The following is a 16,975-nucleotide window of genomic DNA, read 5'->3' on the forward strand; positions in this document are numbered from 1 at the left end:
TCTACTGTCTCTATAATCTGTAGTTTTACATCCCGTCTACTGGCTCTATAATCTGTAGTTCTACATCTCGTCTACTGTCTCTATAATCTGTAGTTTACATCCCGTCTACTATCTCTATAATCTGTAGTTTTACATCCCGTCTACTGGCTCTATAATCTGTAGTTCTACATCCCGTCTACTGTCTTTATAATCTGTAGTTCTACATCTCGTCTACTGGCTCTATAATCTGTAGTTCTACATCCCGTCTACTGTCTCTATAATCTGTAGTTCTACATCTCGTCTACTGGCTCTATAATCTGTAGTTTTACATGCCGTCTACTGGCTCTATAATCTGTAGTTCTACATCCCGTCTTCTGTCTCGATCTTCTGTAATTTTTAAACTACAGATTATGAAGAGGCTATTAGTAGATCTCATGATGATCTGTAGTAATCCCACTACACAGAAACAGCAGTTCGGTCCCGTCCAGTGAAATGTTTGTAAAACGCCAATATTTCTCATTCAAGTTATAATTAATAACCTGAACAAGCAGATGGGAGCTTTTGATTGTCGTCAACCGGCAGATATCGCAAACCAACTCTGGTAAATGTAGCAGTTAAACCTTAGCTGATAACTTCTAGCCGCTAATGGCTCGCGGTTAGCAGCTAGTACCCTGTATTTCATTTAAAATATGTTGCTCTGCGGTAGAAGTACCACCATCGGTTGTCACTTTTCAAGATAATTTGAGGGCGACTCTCATCAGCTGATGAGGAACTCTAGAACCAGAGTGTGACTCACTGCTGCCCCCTGCTGCTTAGATGCACTGACTGTAATCCTCCTGCTTTCCCACAGTCCGCCAACCACATGAACAGCTCTCTGACGTCTCTGTATCGGAAGGCCCCGCCCCCTGACGACGGCACGCCCCCGCCCCCGCCCCCTCCCAGCAGTGCAGCCCCGTCCACCCTGGTGTCCCCTGGCGGCTGGTTCGTGGACCGGGGCCGCGGCCCCAAGAAGAGCGGTGTCATTGACCTGTGTGACGACGAGCCGGCAGCCAACGTACGTAACAGAAACTAACCTCTGGCTAGCGTCGTGCAGGTGGTCGAATTCAATTCAGTTCAACTTTATTCAAGTAGCTCCACATACACCCGCCACTTCCAGGAGCTGTTGACAGAGAAATACAACATCCGGGTCTAGGTCCAGGTCCAGGTCTAGATCCGGGTCTAGGTCCAGGTCCATACCCTGAAGTTGTACACCAGGGGTCTTCAGTTCTGGGCCTGGGGGTCTAGGTCTCTTGCAGGTTTCGGTCCCTCACAGCAGCAACACACCTGAATGCAATACGGCTCGTTGTTGGTCTGTTTTACAAGTTTGATGATGTCATCATCACGAGTCGAAGCCTCTGAAGCTGGAAAGCTAAAACCCGCAGGACACTGGCCCTCCAGGTCTGGAACTGAAGAGTCCTACTGGACACTGTAACAGAGGAGTGCAGCTCGTTGGTCTAATTGAGGCCGTCTGTGATGAGAGCAGAACAAACCAACTCATACTGAAAAGTGCAACGTACAAATTATGTCATACATCAGATTAATGTTCATGTTTATTACACACAATCTGTGACGAGCCTGAAGTTCCAGCCAGTTTTTAATCATGACTTGCAAGATCAATATAGCTGTGATTCCAATGCGAAACTAACTATAGCCCTCAACGTACCTGTAATGCTAATGCTAATTAGATCCCTGAATATAGCTGTGATGCTAATGCTAAACTAACTATAACCTCAATGTAGCTGTGATGCTAATGCTAAACTAACTATAACCTCAATGTAGCTGTGATGCTAATGCTAAACTAGCTATAATCCTCAACGTAGCTGTAATGCTAAACTAACTATAACCTCAATATAGCTGTGATGCTAATGCTAAACTAACTATAACCTCAATGTAGCTGTGATGCTAATGCTAAACTAACTATGACCTCAATGTAGCTGTGATGCTAATGCTAAACTAACTATGACCTCAATGTAGCTGTGATGCTAATGCTAAACTAACTATAACCTCAATGTTGCTGTGATGCTAATGCTAAACTAACTATAACCTCAATGTAGCTGTGATGCTAATGCTAAACTAACTATGACCTCAATGTAGCTGTGATGCTAATGCTAAACTAACTATGACCTCAATGTAGCTGTGATGCTAATGCTAAACTAACTATAACCTCAATGTTGCTGTGATGCTAATGCTAAACTAACTATAACCTCAATGTAGCTGTGATGCTAGTGCTAAACTAACTATAGCCCCGGTCCCACCGCACACAAGTGCCGGGACGGTACGTAGCAGTACGGAATAGAGACCCCGACTGAAATTTTGGGTCGCGTTCCCACTGCAGAGAGGAGCGAGAAAAGTGGGCGGGGCTTATGAGCTCTGCAGAAATGTGACATAACAGAAAAGAATGTCGTCAGATGTAGATCTTATGAATCCTCTGTTGTTGTTTAAATTCTCCACTTTGCACTGTTATTTTTTGCAGCGGAAAAAAAAAAAGTTACTTTTTGCAGCTGTTGTTTTTTGCAGCGGAGAGCTGCAGCACAACTTCCGTGTTTGTTTTGAGAGAGCGAACGCTCGGCCACTTGCCGGCGACTTGGGGCGACGTTCCCCGCACTCGAGCGCTGGACAACCTCAATGTAGCTGTGGTGTGAATGTTAAGCTAACAGGCTTCTGTGCTGCTGGGTTCAGCAGCAGAGTGAAGTAGCGAGGCCCCCGGTGGACAGGAGAGGAACAGTTTGACCCCTGTGGAATTCAGGGGTCAGTTCAGTGTTTTGGTATTTGTTTAGCTGAAGATGAAAAGTTACTTCATGAGATTGTTCAAAGTGAAAAATCTTTCAGGAGACGGATGAGTTGCTGCGGCAGCCACAGAAGCCTCAGGGCAGGAAGAGGACGAAGAGCCGGAGTGACACCGCAGAGCCTCGACCCGGCAAGAAGAAAGGTACCGGAGTGTTGAACCTGGAACTTGCAGGAGGAAGATGCTATAGAGCGGGGGGGCAGCGAGTAACTTGCTGTTTCACTCCTCAGCCAATCCCACGTCCGCCGAGCTGCAGTATTCTGCCGTTGTGTTTGAGGACGTCGGAGGAAACGAAGAAATGCTAACGGTGAGGAACCTTTCAGAGAGCAGCCCTGTTAACGTCTTCCCTTGATGAAGGGCCTGTTCCAGTGGTTGTGTCTGTTCCAGCGGTTGTGTCTGTTCCAGCGGTTGTGTCTGTTCCAGTGGTTGTGTCTGTTCCAGCGGTTGTGTGTCTGTTCCAGCGGTTGTGTGTCTGTTCCAGCGGTTGAGGTTGTGTGTCTGTTCCAGCGGTTGTGTGTCTGTTCCAGCGGTTGTGTGTCTGTTCCAGCGGTTGTGTGTCTGTTCCAGTGGTTGTGTCTGTTCCAGCGGTTGTGTCTGTTCCAGCGGTTGTGTCTGTTCCAGCGGTTGAGGTTGTGTGTCTGTTGAAGCGGTTGTGTGTCTGTTCCAGCGGTTGTGTGTCTGTTCCAGCGGTTGTGTGTCTGTTCCAGCGGTTGTGTGTCTGTTCCAGCGGTTGTGTCTGTTCCAGCGGTTGTGTCTGTTCCAGCGGTTGTGTGTCTGTTCCAGCGGTTGTGTGTCTGTTCCAGCGGTTGTGTGTCTGTTCCAGCGGTTGTGTGTCTGTTCCAGCGGTTGTGTGTCTGTTCCAGCGGTTGTGTGTCTGTTCCAGCGGTTGTGTGTCTGTTCCAGCGGTTGTGTGTCTGTTCCAGCGGTTGTGTGTCTGTTCCAGCGGTTGTGTGTCTGTTCCAGCGGTTGTGTGTCTGTTCCAGCGGTTGTGTGTCTGTTCCAGCGGTTGTGTGTCTGTTCCAGCGGTTGTGTGTCTGTTCCAGTGGTTGTGTGTCTGTTCCAGTGGTTGTGTCTGTTCCAGTGGTTGTGTCTGTTCCAGCGGTTGTGTCTGTTCCAGCGGTTGTGTGTCTGTTCCAGCGGTTGTGTGTCTGTTCCAGCGGTTGTGTGTCTGTTCCAGCGGTTGTGTGTCTGTTCCAGTGGTTGTGTGTCTGTTCCAGTGGTTGTGTCTGTTCCAGCGGTTGTGTGTCTGTTCCAGCGGTTGTGTCTGTTCCAGCGGTTGTGTGTCTGTTCCAGCGGTTGTGTGTCTGTTCCAGTGGTTGTGTGTCTGTTCCAGCGGTTGTGTGTCTGTTCCAGCGGTTGTGTGTCTGTTCCAGCGGTTGTGTGTCTGTTCCAGCGGTTGTGTGTCTGTTCCAGCGGTTGTGTGTCTGTTCCAGCGGTTGTGTGTCTGTTCCAGCGGTTGCGTGTCTGTTCCAGCGGTTGCGTGTCTGTTCCAGCGGTTGCGTGTCTGTTCCAGCGGTTGTGTGTCTGTTCCAGAGGTTGTGTGTCTGTTTCAGAGGTTGAGGTTGTGTGTCTGTTCCAGAGGTTGTGTGTCTGTTCCAGAGGTTGTGTGTCTGTTCCAGAGGTTGCGTGTCTGTTCCAGAGGTTGCGTGTCTGTTCCAGAGGTTGCGTGTCTGTTCCAGCGGTTGAGGTTGTGTCTGTTCCAGCGGTTGAGGTTGTGTGTCTGTTCCAGCGGTTGAGGTTGTGTGTCTGTTCCAGCGGTTGAGGTTGTGTGTCTTTTCCAGTGGTTGTGTGTCTGTTCCAGCGGTTGTGTGTCTGTTCCAGCGGTTGCGTGTCTGTTCCAGCAGTTGCGTGTCTGTTCCAGCGGTTGCGTGTCTGTTCCAGCGGTTGCGTGTCTGTTCCAGCGGTTGCGTGTCTGTTCCAGCGGTTGCGTGTCTGTTCCAGTGGTTGTGTGTCTGTTCCAGTGGTTGTGTGTCTGTTCCAGTGGTTGCGTGTCTGTTCCAGTGGTTGCGTGTCTGTTCCAGTGGTTGCGTGTCTGTTCCAGTGGTTGCGTGTCTGTTCCAGTGGTTGCGTGTCTGTTCCAGTGGTTGCGTGTCTGTTCCAGTGGTTGCGTGTCTGTTCCAGTGGTTGCGTGTCTGTTCCAGCGGTTGTGTGTCTGTTCCAGCGGTTGCGTGTCTGTTCCAGCGGTTGCGTGTCTGTTCCAGCGGTTGTGTGTCTGTTCCAGCGGTTGTGTGTCTGTTCCAGCGGTTGAGGTTGTGTCTGTTCCAGCGGTTGAGGTTGTGTGTCTGTTCCAGCGGTTGAGGTTGTGTGTCTGTTCCAGTGGTTGAGGTTGTGTGTCTGTTCCAGTGGTTGAGGTTGTGTGTCTGTTCCAGTGGTTGTGTGTCTGTTCCAGCGGTTGTGTGTCTGTTCCAGCGGTTGTGTGTCTGTTCCAGCGGTTGAGGTTGTGTGTCTGTTCCAGCGGTTGTGTGTCTGTTCCAGCGGTTGTGTGTCTGTTCCAGCGGTTGTGTGTCTGTTCCAGTGGTTGTGTCTGTTCCAGCGGTTGTGTCTGTTCCAGCGGTTGTGTCTGTTCCAGCGGTTGAGGTTGTGTGTCTGTTGAAGCGGTTGTGTGTCTGTTCCAGCGGTTGTGTGTCTGTTCCAGCGGTTGTGTGTCTGTTCCAGCGGTTGTGTGTCTGTTCCAGCGGTTGTGTCTGTTCCAGCGGTTGTGTCTGTTCCAGCGGTTGTGTGTCTGTTCCAGCGGTTGTGTGTCTGTTCCAGCGGTTGTGTGTCTGTTCCAGCGGTTGTGTGTCTGTTCCAGCGGTTGTGTGTCTGTTCCAGCGGTTGTGTGTCTGTTCCAGCGGTTGTGTGTCTGTTCCAGCGGTTGTGTGTCTGTTCCAGCGGTTGTGTGTCTGTTCCAGCGGTTGTGTGTCTGTTCCAGCGGTTGTGTGTCTGTTCCAGCGGTTGTGTGTCTGTTCCAGCGGTTGTGTGTCTGTTCCAGTGGTTGTGTGTCTGTTCCAGTGGTTGTGTCTGTTCCAGTGGTTGTGTCTGTTCCAGCGGTTGTGTCTGTTCCAGCGGTTGTGTGTCTGTTCCAGCGGTTGTGTGTCTGTTCCAGCGGTTGTGTGTCTGTTCCAGCGGTTGTGTGTCTGTTCCAGTGGTTGTGTGTCTGTTCCAGTGGTTGTGTCTGTTCCAGCGGTTGTGTGTCTGTTCCAGCGGTTGTGTCTGTTCCAGCGGTTGTGTGTCTGTTCCAGCGGTTGTGTGTCTGTTCCAGTGGTTGTGTGTCTGTTCCAGCGGTTGTGTGTCTGTTCCAGCGGTTGTGTGTCTGTTCCAGCGGTTGTGTGTCTGTTCCAGCGGTTGTGTGTCTGTTCCAGCGGTTGTGTGTCTGTTCCAGCGGTTGAGGTTGTGTGTCTGTTCCAGCGGTTGTGTGTCTGTTCCAGCGGTTGCGTGTCTGTTCCAGCGGTTGCGTGTCTGTTCCAGCGGTTGTGTGTCTGTTCCAGAGGTTGTGTGTCTGTTTCAGAGGTTGAGGTTGTGTGTCTGTTCCAGAGGTTGTGTGTCTGTTCCAGAGGTTGTGTGTCTGTTCCAGAGGTTGCGTGTCTGTTCCAGAGGTTGCGTGTCTGTTCCAGAGGTTGCGTGTCTGTTCCAGCGGTTGAGGTTGTGTCTGTTCCAGCGGTTGAGGTTGTGTGTCTGTTCCAGCGGTTGAGGTTGTGTGTCTGTTCCAGCGGTTGAGGTTGTGTGTCTTTTCCAGTGGTTGTGTGTCTGTTCCAGCGGTTGTGTGTCTGTTCCAGCGGTTGCGTGTCTGTTCCAGCAGTTGCGTGTCTGTTCCAGCGGTTGCGTGTCTGTTCCAGCGGTTGCGTGTCTGTTCCAGCGGTTGCGTGTCTGTTCCAGCGGTTGCGTGTCTGTTCCAGTGGTTGTGTGTCTGTTCCAGTGGTTGTGTGTCTGTTCCAGTGGTTGTGTGTCTGTTCCAGTGGTTGCGTGTCTGTTCCAGTGGTTGCGTGTCTGTTCCAGTGGTTGCGTGTCTGTTCCAGTGGTTGCGTGTCTGTTCCAGTGGTTGCGTGTCTGTTCCAGTGGTTGCGTGTCTGTTCCAGTGGTTGCGTGTCTGTTCCAGTGGTTGCGTGTCTGTTCCAGCGGTTGTGTGTCTGTTCCAGCGGTTGCGTGTCTGTTCCAGCGGTTGCGTGTCTGTTCCAGCGGTTGTGTGTCTGTTCCAGCGGTTGAGGTTGTGTCTGTTCCAGCGGTTGAGGTTGTGTGTCTGTTCCAGCGGTTGAGGTTGTGTGTCTGTTCCAGTGGTTGAGGTTGTGTGTCTGTTCCAGTGGTTGTGTGTCTGTTCCAGCGGTTGTGTGTCTGTTCCAGCGGTTGCGTGTCTGTTCCAGCGGTTGCGTGTCTGTTCCAGCGGTTGCGTGTCTGTTCCAGAGGTTGTGTGTCTGTTCCAGAGGTTGTGTGTCTGTTCCAGAGGTTGCGGTTGTGTCTGTTCCAGAGGTTGCGGTTGTGTCTGTTCCAGTGGTTGTGTGTCTGTTCCAGCGGTTGCGTGTCTGTTCCAGCGGTTGCGTGTCTGTTCCAGCGGTTGCGTGTCTGTTCCAGCGGTTGCGTGTCTGTTCCAGCGGTTGCGTGTCTGTTCCAGCGGTTGCGTGTCTGTTCCAGCGGTTGAGGTTGTGTGTCTGTTCCAGCGGTTGAGGTTGTGTGTCTGTTGAAGCGGTTGTGTGTCTGTTGAAGCGGTTGTGTGTCTGTTGAAGCGGTTGTGTGTCTGTTCCAGCGGTTGTGTGTCTGTTCCAGCGGTTGTGTGTCTGTTGAAGCGGTTGTGTGTCTGTTGAAGCGGTTGTGTGTCTGTTCCAGCGGTTGTGTGTCTGTTCCAGCGGTTGTGTCTGTTCCAGCGGTTGTGTCTGTTCCAGCGGTTGTGTGTCTGTTCCAGCGGTTGTGTGTCTGTTCCAGCGGTTGCGTGTCTGTTGCAGCGGTTGCGTGTCTGTTGCAGCGGTTGCGTGTCTGTTCCAGCGGTTGCGTGTCTGTTCCAGCGGTTGCGTGTCTGTTCCAGCGGTTGCGTGTCTGTTCCAGCGGTTGAGGTTGTGTGTCTGTTCCAGTGGTTGTGTGTCTGTTCCAGTGGTTGTGTCTGTTCCAGTGGTTGTGTGTCTGTTCCAGTGGTTGTGTGTCTGTTCCAGTGGTTGTGTGTCTGTTCCAGTGTTGCGTGTCTGTTCCAGTGGTTGCGTGTCTGTTCCAGTGGTTGCGTGTCTGTTCCAGTGGTTGCGTGTCTGTTCCAGTGGTTGCGTGTCTGTTCCAGTGGTTGAGGTTGCGTGTCTGTTCCAGCGGTTGCGTGTCTGTTCCAGCGGTTGCGTGTCTGTTCCAGCGGTTGCGTGTCTGTTCCAGCGGTTGCGTGTCTGTTCCAGTGGTTGAGGTTGCGTGTCTGTTCCAGTGGTTGAGGTTGTGTCTGTTCCAGCGGTTGAGGTTGTGTGTCTGTTCCAGCGGTTGTGTGTCTGTTCCAGCGGTTGTGTGTCTGTTCCAGCGGTTGCGTGTCTGTTCCAGCGGTTGCGTGTCTGTTCCAGCGGTTGCGTGTCTGTTCCAGCGGTTGCGTGTCTGTTCCAGTGGTTGCGTGTCTGTTCCAGTGGTTGAGGTTGTGTGTCTGTTCCAGTGGTTGTGTGTCTGTTCCAGTGGTTGAGGTTGTGTGTCTGTTCCAGTGGTTGTGTGTCTGTTCCAGTGGTTGCGTGTCTGTTCCAGTGGTTGAGGTTGTGTGTCTGTTCCAGTGGTTGTGTGTCTGTTCCAGTGGTTGAGGTTGTGTGTCTGTTCCAGTGGTTGTGTCTGTTCCAGTGGTTGTGTGTCTGTTCCAGTGGTTGCGTGTCTGTTCCAGATGTTGCGTGTCTGTTCCAGTGGTTGCGTGTCTGTTCCAGTGGTTGAGGTTGTGTGTCTGTTCCAGCGGTTGCATGTCTGTTCCAGCGGTTGCGTGTCTTTTCCAGCGGTTGTGTGTCTGTTCCAGTGGTTGAGGTTGTGTGTCTGTTCCAGTGGTTGCGTGTCTGTTCCAGTGGTTGAGGTTGTGTGTCTGTTCCAGTGGTTGAGGTTGCGTGTCTGTTCCAGTGGTTGAGGTTGCGTGTCTGTTCCAGCGGTTGCGTGTCTGTTCCAGCGGTTGCGTGTCTGTTCCAGCGGTTGTGTGTCTGTTCCAGTGGTTGAGGTTGCGTGTCTGTTCCAGTGGTTGCGTGTCTGTTCCAGTGGTTGAGGTTGTGTGTCTGTTCCAGTGGTTGAGGTTGCGTGTCTGTTCCAGAGGTTGCGTGTCTGTTCCAGCGGTTGAGGTTGTGTCTGTTCCAGCGGTTGAGGTTGTGTCTGTTCCAGCGGTTGAGGTTGTGTGTCTGTTCCAGCGGTTGAGGTTGTGTGTCTGTTCCAGTGGTTGTGTGTCTGTTCCATCGGTTGCGTGTCTGTTCCAGCGGTTGCGTGTCTGTTCCAGCGGTTGTGTGTCTGTTCCAGCGGTTGTGTGTCTGTTCCAGCGGTTGCGTGTCTGTTCCAGTGGTTGTGTGTCTGTTCCAGTGGTTGTGTGTCTGTTCCAGTGGTTGAGGTTGTGTGTCTGTTCCAGTGGTTGTGTCTGTTCCAGTGGTTGTGTGTCTGTTCCAGTGGTTGCGTGTCTGTTCCAGTGGTTGCGTGTCTGTTCCAGTGGTTGCGTGTCTGTTCCAGTGGTTGTGGTTGTGTGTCTGTTCCAGCGGTTGCGTGTCTGTTCCAGCGGTTGCGTGTCTGTTCCAGCGGTTGTGTGTCTGTTCCAGTGGTTGAGGTTGTGTGTCTGTTCCAGTGGTTGTGTGTCTCTTCCAGTGGTTGAGGTTGTGTGTCTGTTCCAGTGGTTGAGGTTGTGTGTCTGTTCCAGTGGTTGAGGTTGTGTGTCTGTTCCAGTGGTTGTGTGTCTCTTCCAGTGGTTGAGGTTGTGTGTCTGTTCCAGTGGTTGAGGTTGTGTGTCTGTTCCAGTGGTTGTGTGTCTGTTCCAGTGGTTGCGTGTCTGTTCCAGTGGTTGAGGTTGTGTGTCTGTTCCAGCGGTTGCGTGTCTGTTCCAGCGGTTGCGTGTCTGTTCCAGCGGTTGTGTGTCTGTTCCAGTGGTTGAGGTTGTGTGTCTGTTCCAGTGGTTGCGTGTCTGTTCTAGTGGTTGAGGTTGTGTGTCTGTTCCAGTGGTTGTGTGTCTGTTCCAGTGGTTGTGTGTCTGTTCCAGTGGTTGCGTGTCTGTTCCAGTGGTTGCGTGTCTGTTCCAGTGGTTGAGGTTGTGTGTCTGTTCCAGTGGTTGAGGTTGTGTGTCTGTTCCAGTGGTTGTGTGTCTGTTCCAGTGGTTGAGGTTGTGTGTCTGTTCCAGTGGTTGTGTCTGTTCCAGTGGTTGTGTCTGTTCCAGTGGTTGTGTGTCTGTTCCAGTGGTTGTGTGTCTGTTCCAGTGGTTGCGTGTCTGTTCCAGTGGTTGCGTGTCTGTTCCAGTGGTTGCGTGTCTGTTCCAGTGGTTGAGGTTGTGTGTCTGTTCCAGTGGTTGAGGTTGTGTATCTGTTCCAGCGGTTGCGTGTCTGTTCCAGCGGTTGCGTGTCTGTTCCAGCGGTTGCGTGTCTGTTCCAGTGGTTGCGTGTCTGTTCCAGTGGTTGAGGTTGTGTGTCTGTTCCAGTGGTTGAGGTTGTGTGTCTGTTCCAGTGGTTGTGTGTCTGTTCCAGTGGTTGTGTGTCTGTTCCAGTGGTTGCGTGTCTGTTCCAGTGGTTGCGTGTCTGTTCCAGTGGTTGAGGTTGTGTGTCTGTTCCAGTGGTTGTGTGTCTGTTCCAGTGGTTGTGTGTCTCTTCCAGTGGTTGAGGTTGTGTGTCTGTTCCAGTGGTTGTGTCTGTTCCAGTGGTTGTGTGTCTGTTCCAGTGGTTGTGTGTCTGTTCCAGTGGTTGCGTGTCTGTTCCAGTGGTTGCGTGTCTGTTCCAGTGGTTGCGTGTCTGTTCCAGTGGTTGAGGTTGTGTATCTGTTCCAGCGGTTGCGTGTCTGTTCCAGTGGTTGAGGTTGTGTGTCTGTTCCAGTGGTTGAGGTTGTGTGTCTGTTCCAGTGGTTGTGTGTCTGTTCCAGTGGTTGCGTGTCTGTTCCAGTGGTTGAGGTTGCGTGTCTGTTCCAGTGGTTGAGGTTGTGTGTCTGTTCCAGCGGTTGCGTGTCTGTTCCAGCGGTTGCGTGTCTGTTCCAGTGGTTGAGGTTGTGTCTGTTCCAGTGGTTGCGTGTCTGTTCCAGTGGTTGAGGTTGTGTGTCTGTTCCAGTGGTTGAGGTTGTGTGTCTGTTCCAGTGGTTGAGGTTGTGTGTCTGTTCCAGTGGTTGTGTCTTTTCCAGTGGTTGCGTGTCTGTTCCAGTGGTTGCGTGTCTGTTCCAGTGGTTGAGGTTGTGTGTCTGTTCCAGTGGTTGAGGTTGTGTGTCTGTTCCAGTGGTTGTGTGTGTTCCAGTGGTTGAGGTTGTGTGTCTGTTCCAGGACTTGTGTCGCCTGCTGATCCACATGCGCCACCCAGAGGTGTACCAGCGGCTGGGCATGGTGCCCCCCCGGGGTTTCTTGCTCCACGGCCCCCCCGGATGTGGAAAGACCCTGCTGGCCCAGGCTGTGGCCGGGGTGAGTCTGCCTTCCCCTCATGCTGCCATCATTTGACACCAGCCTCACCCTCTGAGTCACACCAGCCTCACCATCATTTGACACCAGCCTCACCCTCTGAGTCACACCAGCCTCACCATCATTTGACACCAGCCTCACCCTCTGAGTCACACCAGCCTCACCATCATTTGACACCAGCCTCACCCTCTGAGTCACACCAGCCCTGTTTGGTCCAGACCAGAGTTCACTTCAGGGAGGATCTGCTTCCTTTGTTCACGTGTGAAACTCCCGGAACTCTGATCCAGATCAAAGTCAGAGGAGGAAGTAGTGAGGAGGAAGCAGAGAAGCAGTAGATGAGGAAGTGGAGAGGAGGTAGAGGAGGAAGAAGAGAGGCAGTAGAGGGGGAAGTAGAGGAGGAGGTAGAGGGGGAAGTAGAGAAGGCAGTAGAAGAGGAAGTAGAGAAAGAATCAGAGAGGAGGAAGCAGAGAGGAGGAAGCAGAAAGGAAGTAGAGAAGGAATCAGAGAGGAGGAAGTAGAGAGGAGGAAGCAGAGAGGAAGTAGAAGAGGAAGCAGAGAGGCAGTAGAGAAGGAATCAGAGAGGAGGAAGCAGAGAGGAAGTAGAGAAGGAATCAGAGAGGAGGAAGTAGAAGAGGAAGCAGAGAGGCAGTAGAGAAGGAATCAGAGAGGAGGAAGTAGAGAGGAAGTAGAAGAGGAAGCAGAGAGGCAGTAGAGAAGGAATCAGAGAGGAGGAAGCAGAGAGGAGGAAGTAGAAGAGGAAGCAGAGAGGCAGTAGAGAAGGAATCAGAGAGGAGGAAGTAGAGAAGGAATCAGAGAGGAGGAAGTAGAGAAGGAACCAGAGAGGAGGAAGCAGAGAGGCAGTAGAGAAGGAATCAGAGAGGAGGAAGCAGAGAGGAAGTAGAGAAGGAACCAGAGAGGAGGAATCGGGGAGGAGGAAGTAGAGAAGGAACCAGAGAGGAGGAAGTAGAGAGGAGGAAGTAGAGAAGGAATCAGAGAGGAGGAAGCAGAGAGGCAGTAGAGGAGGAAGTACAGAGGAAGACTCATTGATTTGTGGTCTGACGACTATATATTGCAGTTGCTAACCATAAGCTGCTACAGGCTAAAGAGGCGGGACTTCCTCTTTGGTCGGGACCAATCGATGAGCCAGTTTCTTCTCAGTCAGGCTTTAGTTGGTCCCTGGCCAGTGTGGCTGGGGGGACAGTGCCCTCTTGTCCATGTGGCTTGCTGTGTGAACCTCTCACACCCCCTCGCTGGGTGACTCACATTCACACGTCCCCGGGTTTTTACAACAACTGATTTCCTCCTTTACGTTTACAAATCATTTTCACTTCCACTGACCTGCACATCCACCTGGTTCAGAGCTGCCATGAGCAGCCAGACCTGTAGGGGGCAGTGTGACGAGAAGCATGAAGCCATGATAATAACCAGAGTCCTGGGGGAGAAAAACATGTCACGAATGGCACGAGCTAGTTCCTGTTCAGTGATGATGGAGCACAGTCTGTTTGTTTCAAACAATAAAGGGGCGGAGCTCCTCCTGAATGTGGCGTTAAGAAATAATGTAAAACATAAGAACAAGCAGCTTCCACTGGATCGTCGTCATCACAGGTCAAACAGGAAACACACTCACACACAGGCGACGCCGGTGATGCGCCACTGCATATTGTGACGTACAGTGGGGCAAAAAAGTATTTAGTCAGCCACCAATTGTGCAAGTTGTCCCACTTAAAAAGATGAGGGAGGCCTGTAAGTTTCATCATAGGTATTCCTCAACTATGAGAGACGGAATGAGAAAAAAAAATCGGCTCAACCACCACCCGGGGGTCAGCCACCACCCGGGGGTCAGTCACCACCCGGGTGGTCAGCCACCACCCGGGGGTCAGTCACCACCCGGGTGGTCAGCCACCACCCGGGGGTCAGCCACCACTCGGGGCTCAACCACCACCCAGGGGTCAGCCACCACCCGGGGCTCAACCACCACCCGGGGGTCAGCCACCACCCGGGGGCTCAACCACCACCCGGGGGTCAGCCACCACTCGGGGGTCAGCCACCACTCGGGGCTCAACCACCACCCGGGGGCTCAACCACCACCCGGGGGTCAGCCACCACCCGGGGGTCAGCCACCACCCGGGGGTCAGCCACCACTCGGGGCTCAACCACCACCCGGGGGCTCAACCACCACCCGGGGGTCAGCCACCACCCGGGCTCAACCACCACCCGGGGGCTCAACCACCACCCGGGGGTCAGCCACCACCCGGGCTCAACCACCACCCGGGGGCTCAGCCACCACCCGGGGCTCAGCCACCACCCGGGGGCTCAACCACCACCCGGGGGCTCAACCACCACCCGGGGGCTCAACCACCACCCAGGGGTCAGCCACCACCCGGGGGTCAGCCACCACCCGGGGCTCAACCACCACCCGGGGCTCAACCACCACCCGGGGGTCAGCCACCACCCGGGGCTCAACCACCACCCAGGGGTCAGCCACCACCCGGGGCTCAACCACCACCCGGGGGCTCAACCACCACCCAGGGGTCAGTCACCACCCAGGGGTCAGTCACCACCCGGGGCTCAACCACCACCCGGGGGCTCAGCCACCACCCGGGGGTCAGCCACCACCCGGGGGCTCAACCACCACCCGGGGGCTCAACCACCACCCGGGGCTCAGCCACCACCCGGGGGCTCAACCACCACCCGGGGGTCAGCCACCACCCGGGGGTCAACCACCACCCGGGGCTCAGCTACCACCCGGGGCTCAACCACCACCCGGGGGTCAGCCACCATCCGGGGGTCAACCACCACCCGAATGCCTTGTTTGATGGAGGGAGGAGGTGAGCCCTCCTCTGGGAGGGACGCCATCACTTCTCCAACAAAAAACCCCTGATTACTAATGAAAAACCTCTTTTCCTACAAACTGATGAATGAAACTCTTCTTACCTTCACGTGGAGGAACCAGAGGAAGAGAAACACCGAAGATCAAAGTGCAGAAACAGTTTATACACTCAAAAATCTCCAAATGCTCCACAGCCACTCACACACTCCCAGCACACACACACACACACATATATACAGTGGGGCAAAAAAGTATTTAGTCAGCCACCAATTGTGCAAGTTCTCCCACTTAAAAAGATGAGGGAGGCCTGTAAGTTTCATCATAGGTATTCCTCAACTATGAGAGACAGAATGAGAAAAAAAAATCCAGAAAATCACATTGTCTGGTTTTGAAAGAATTTATTTGCAAATGATGGTGTAAAATAAGTATTTGGTCAATAACAAAAGTTCATCTCAATACTTTGTTGTAGACCCTTTGTTGGCAATGACAGAGCTCAAATGTCTTCTGTAAGTCTTCACCAGGTTTTCACACACTGTTGCTGGTATTTTGGCCCGTTCCTCCATGCAGATCTCCTCTAGAGCCGTGATGTTTTGGGGCTGTCGCTGGGCAACACGGACTTTCAACTCCCTCCAAAGATGTTCTATGGGGTTGAGATCTGGAGACTGGCTAGGCCACTCCAGGACCTTGAAATGCTTCTTACGAAGCCACTCCTTGGTTGTGTTTGAGATCATTGTCATGCTGAAAGACCCAGCCACGTTTCATCTTCAATGCCCTTGCTGATGGAAGGAGGTTTTCATTCAAAATCTCACCATACATGGCCCCATTCATTCTTTCCTTTACACGGATCAGTCGTCCTGGTCCCTTTGTAGAAAAACAGCCCAAAGCATGATGTTTCCACCCCCGTGCTTCACAGTAGGTCTGGTGTTCTTTGATGTTTCCACCCCCGTGCTTCACAGTAGGTCTGGTGTTCTTTGATGTTTCCACCCCCGTGCTTCACAGTAGGTCTGGTGTTCTTTGATGTTTCCACCCCCGTGCTTCACAGTAGGTCTGGTGTTCTTTGATGTTTCCACCCCCATGCTTCACAGTAGGTCTGGTGTTCTTTGATGTTTCCACCCCCTATGCTTCACAGTAGGTCTGGTGTTCTTTGGTGTTTCCACCCCCGTGCTTCACAGTAGGTCTGGTGTTCTTTGATGTTTCCACCCCCGTGCTTCACAGTAGGTCTGGTGTTCTTTGATGTTTCCACCCCCATGCTTCACAGTAGGTCTGGTGTTCTTTGATGTTTCCACCCCCATGCTTCACAGTAGGTCTGGTGTTCTTTGATGTTTCCACCCCCTATGCTTCACAGTACGTCTGGTGTTCTTTGATGTTTCCACCCCCGTGCTTCACAGTAGGTCTGGTGTTCTTTGATGTTTACACCCCCGTGCTTCACAGTAGGTCTGGTGTTCTTTGATGTTTCCACCCCCGTGCTTCACAGTAGGTCTGGTGTTCTTTGATGTTTCCACCCCCGTGCTTCACAGTAGGTCTGGTGTTCTTTGATGTTTCCACCCCCGTGCTTCACAGTAGGTCTGGTGTTCTTTGATGTTTCCGCCCCCGTGCTTCACAGTAGGTCTGGTGTTCTTTGGATGCAACTCAGCATTCTTTCTCCTCCAAACACCAGGAGTTGAGTTTTTACCAAAAAGTTCTATTTTGGTTTCATCTGACCATACGACATTCTCCCAATCCTCTTCTGGATCGTCCAAATGCTCTGTAGCAAACTTCAGACGGGCCTGGACATGTCCTGGCTGAAGCAGGGGGACACGTCTGACACTGCAGGATTGAGTCCCTGGCGGCGTAGTGTGTTACTGATGGTACCTTTGTTACTCTGGTCCCAGCTCTCTGCAGGTCCTTCACTAGGTCCCCCGTGTGCTTCTGGGAGTTTTGCTCACCGTTCTTGTGATCATTGTGACCCCACGGGGTGAGATCTTGCGTGGAGCCCCAGATGGAGGGAGATTATCAGTGGTCTTATATGTCTTCCATTTTCTAATCATTGCTCCCACAGTTGATTTCTTCACACCAAGCTGCTTCCCTACTGCAGATTCAGTCTTCCCAGCCTGGTGCAGGTCTACAATTGTGTTTCTGGAGTCCTTGGACAGCTCTTTGTTCTTGGCCTAGTGGAGTTTGGAGTGGGACTGTTTGGGGTTGTGGACAGGTGTCTTTCATACTGAGAACCAGTTCAAACAGGTGCCATTAATACAGGTAACGAGTGGAGGACAGAGGAGCCTCTTAAAGAAGGAGTTACAGTCTGTGAGAGACACAAATCTTGCTTGTTTGTAGGTGACAAATACTTATTTTACACCATCATTTGCAAATAAATTCTTTCAAAACCAGACAATGTGATTTTCTGGACTTTTTTTTCTCATTCTGTCTCTCATAGTTGAGGAATACCTATGATGAAACTTACAGGCCTCCCTCATCTTTTTAAGTGGGACAACTTGCACAATTGGTGGCTGACTAAATACTTTTTTGCCCCACTGTATGTGTCCGTCTCCCCTCTTTAGACGCAATTGGAGACGCAGAGTTTTTCTAGATCTCCAGGGTGGGCAGAGTTTTCAGGAATCATCGTTAGTGGAGCTCGTAGCCGGTTTATGAGTGAATTTAAGAAACCAGAGAAATATCACTGTTAAGTAAATACCGGGTGGTTGTAAACACTGACTGACTCACGCTGCATGTGCCTGTTCCAGGAGCTGCAGCTGCCCCTGCTGAAGGTTTCTGCCCCGGAGCTGGTGTCTGGAGTGTCTGGAGAGTCTGAGCAGAAGCTCCGGGAGCTTTTCCACCTGGCTGTGGT

The 16,975-nt window shown here is 52.1% G+C and overlaps 1 protein-coding gene across 2 annotated transcripts in view; it reads left to right on the forward strand.

Moving 5' to 3' along the window:
* Positions 1 to 16,975, forward strand: part of nvl (nuclear VCP like) — a 57,333-nt gene that overhangs the window by 4,295 nt on the left and 36,063 nt on the right. For both annotated transcript variants that reach the window (XM_080507248.1, XM_080507249.1), the window contains exons 7-11: positions 830 to 1,033; positions 2,848 to 2,947; positions 3,034 to 3,110; positions 11,190 to 11,324; positions 16,872 to 16,973. In XM_080507248.1, the coding sequence (XP_080363374.1) occupies positions 830 to 1,033; positions 2,848 to 2,947; positions 3,034 to 3,110; positions 11,190 to 11,324; positions 16,872 to 16,973 (618 nt within the window). The remainder of the gene's footprint in view (positions 1 to 829; positions 1,034 to 2,847; positions 2,948 to 3,033; positions 3,111 to 11,189; positions 11,325 to 16,871; positions 16,974 to 16,975) is intronic.

The sequence above is a fragment of the Blennius ocellaris genome, assembly GCF_963422515.1.
Source record: "Blennius ocellaris genome assembly, chromosome: 13".
Lineage (NCBI taxonomy): Eukaryota > Metazoa > Chordata > Actinopteri > Blenniiformes > Blenniidae > Blennius > Blennius ocellaris.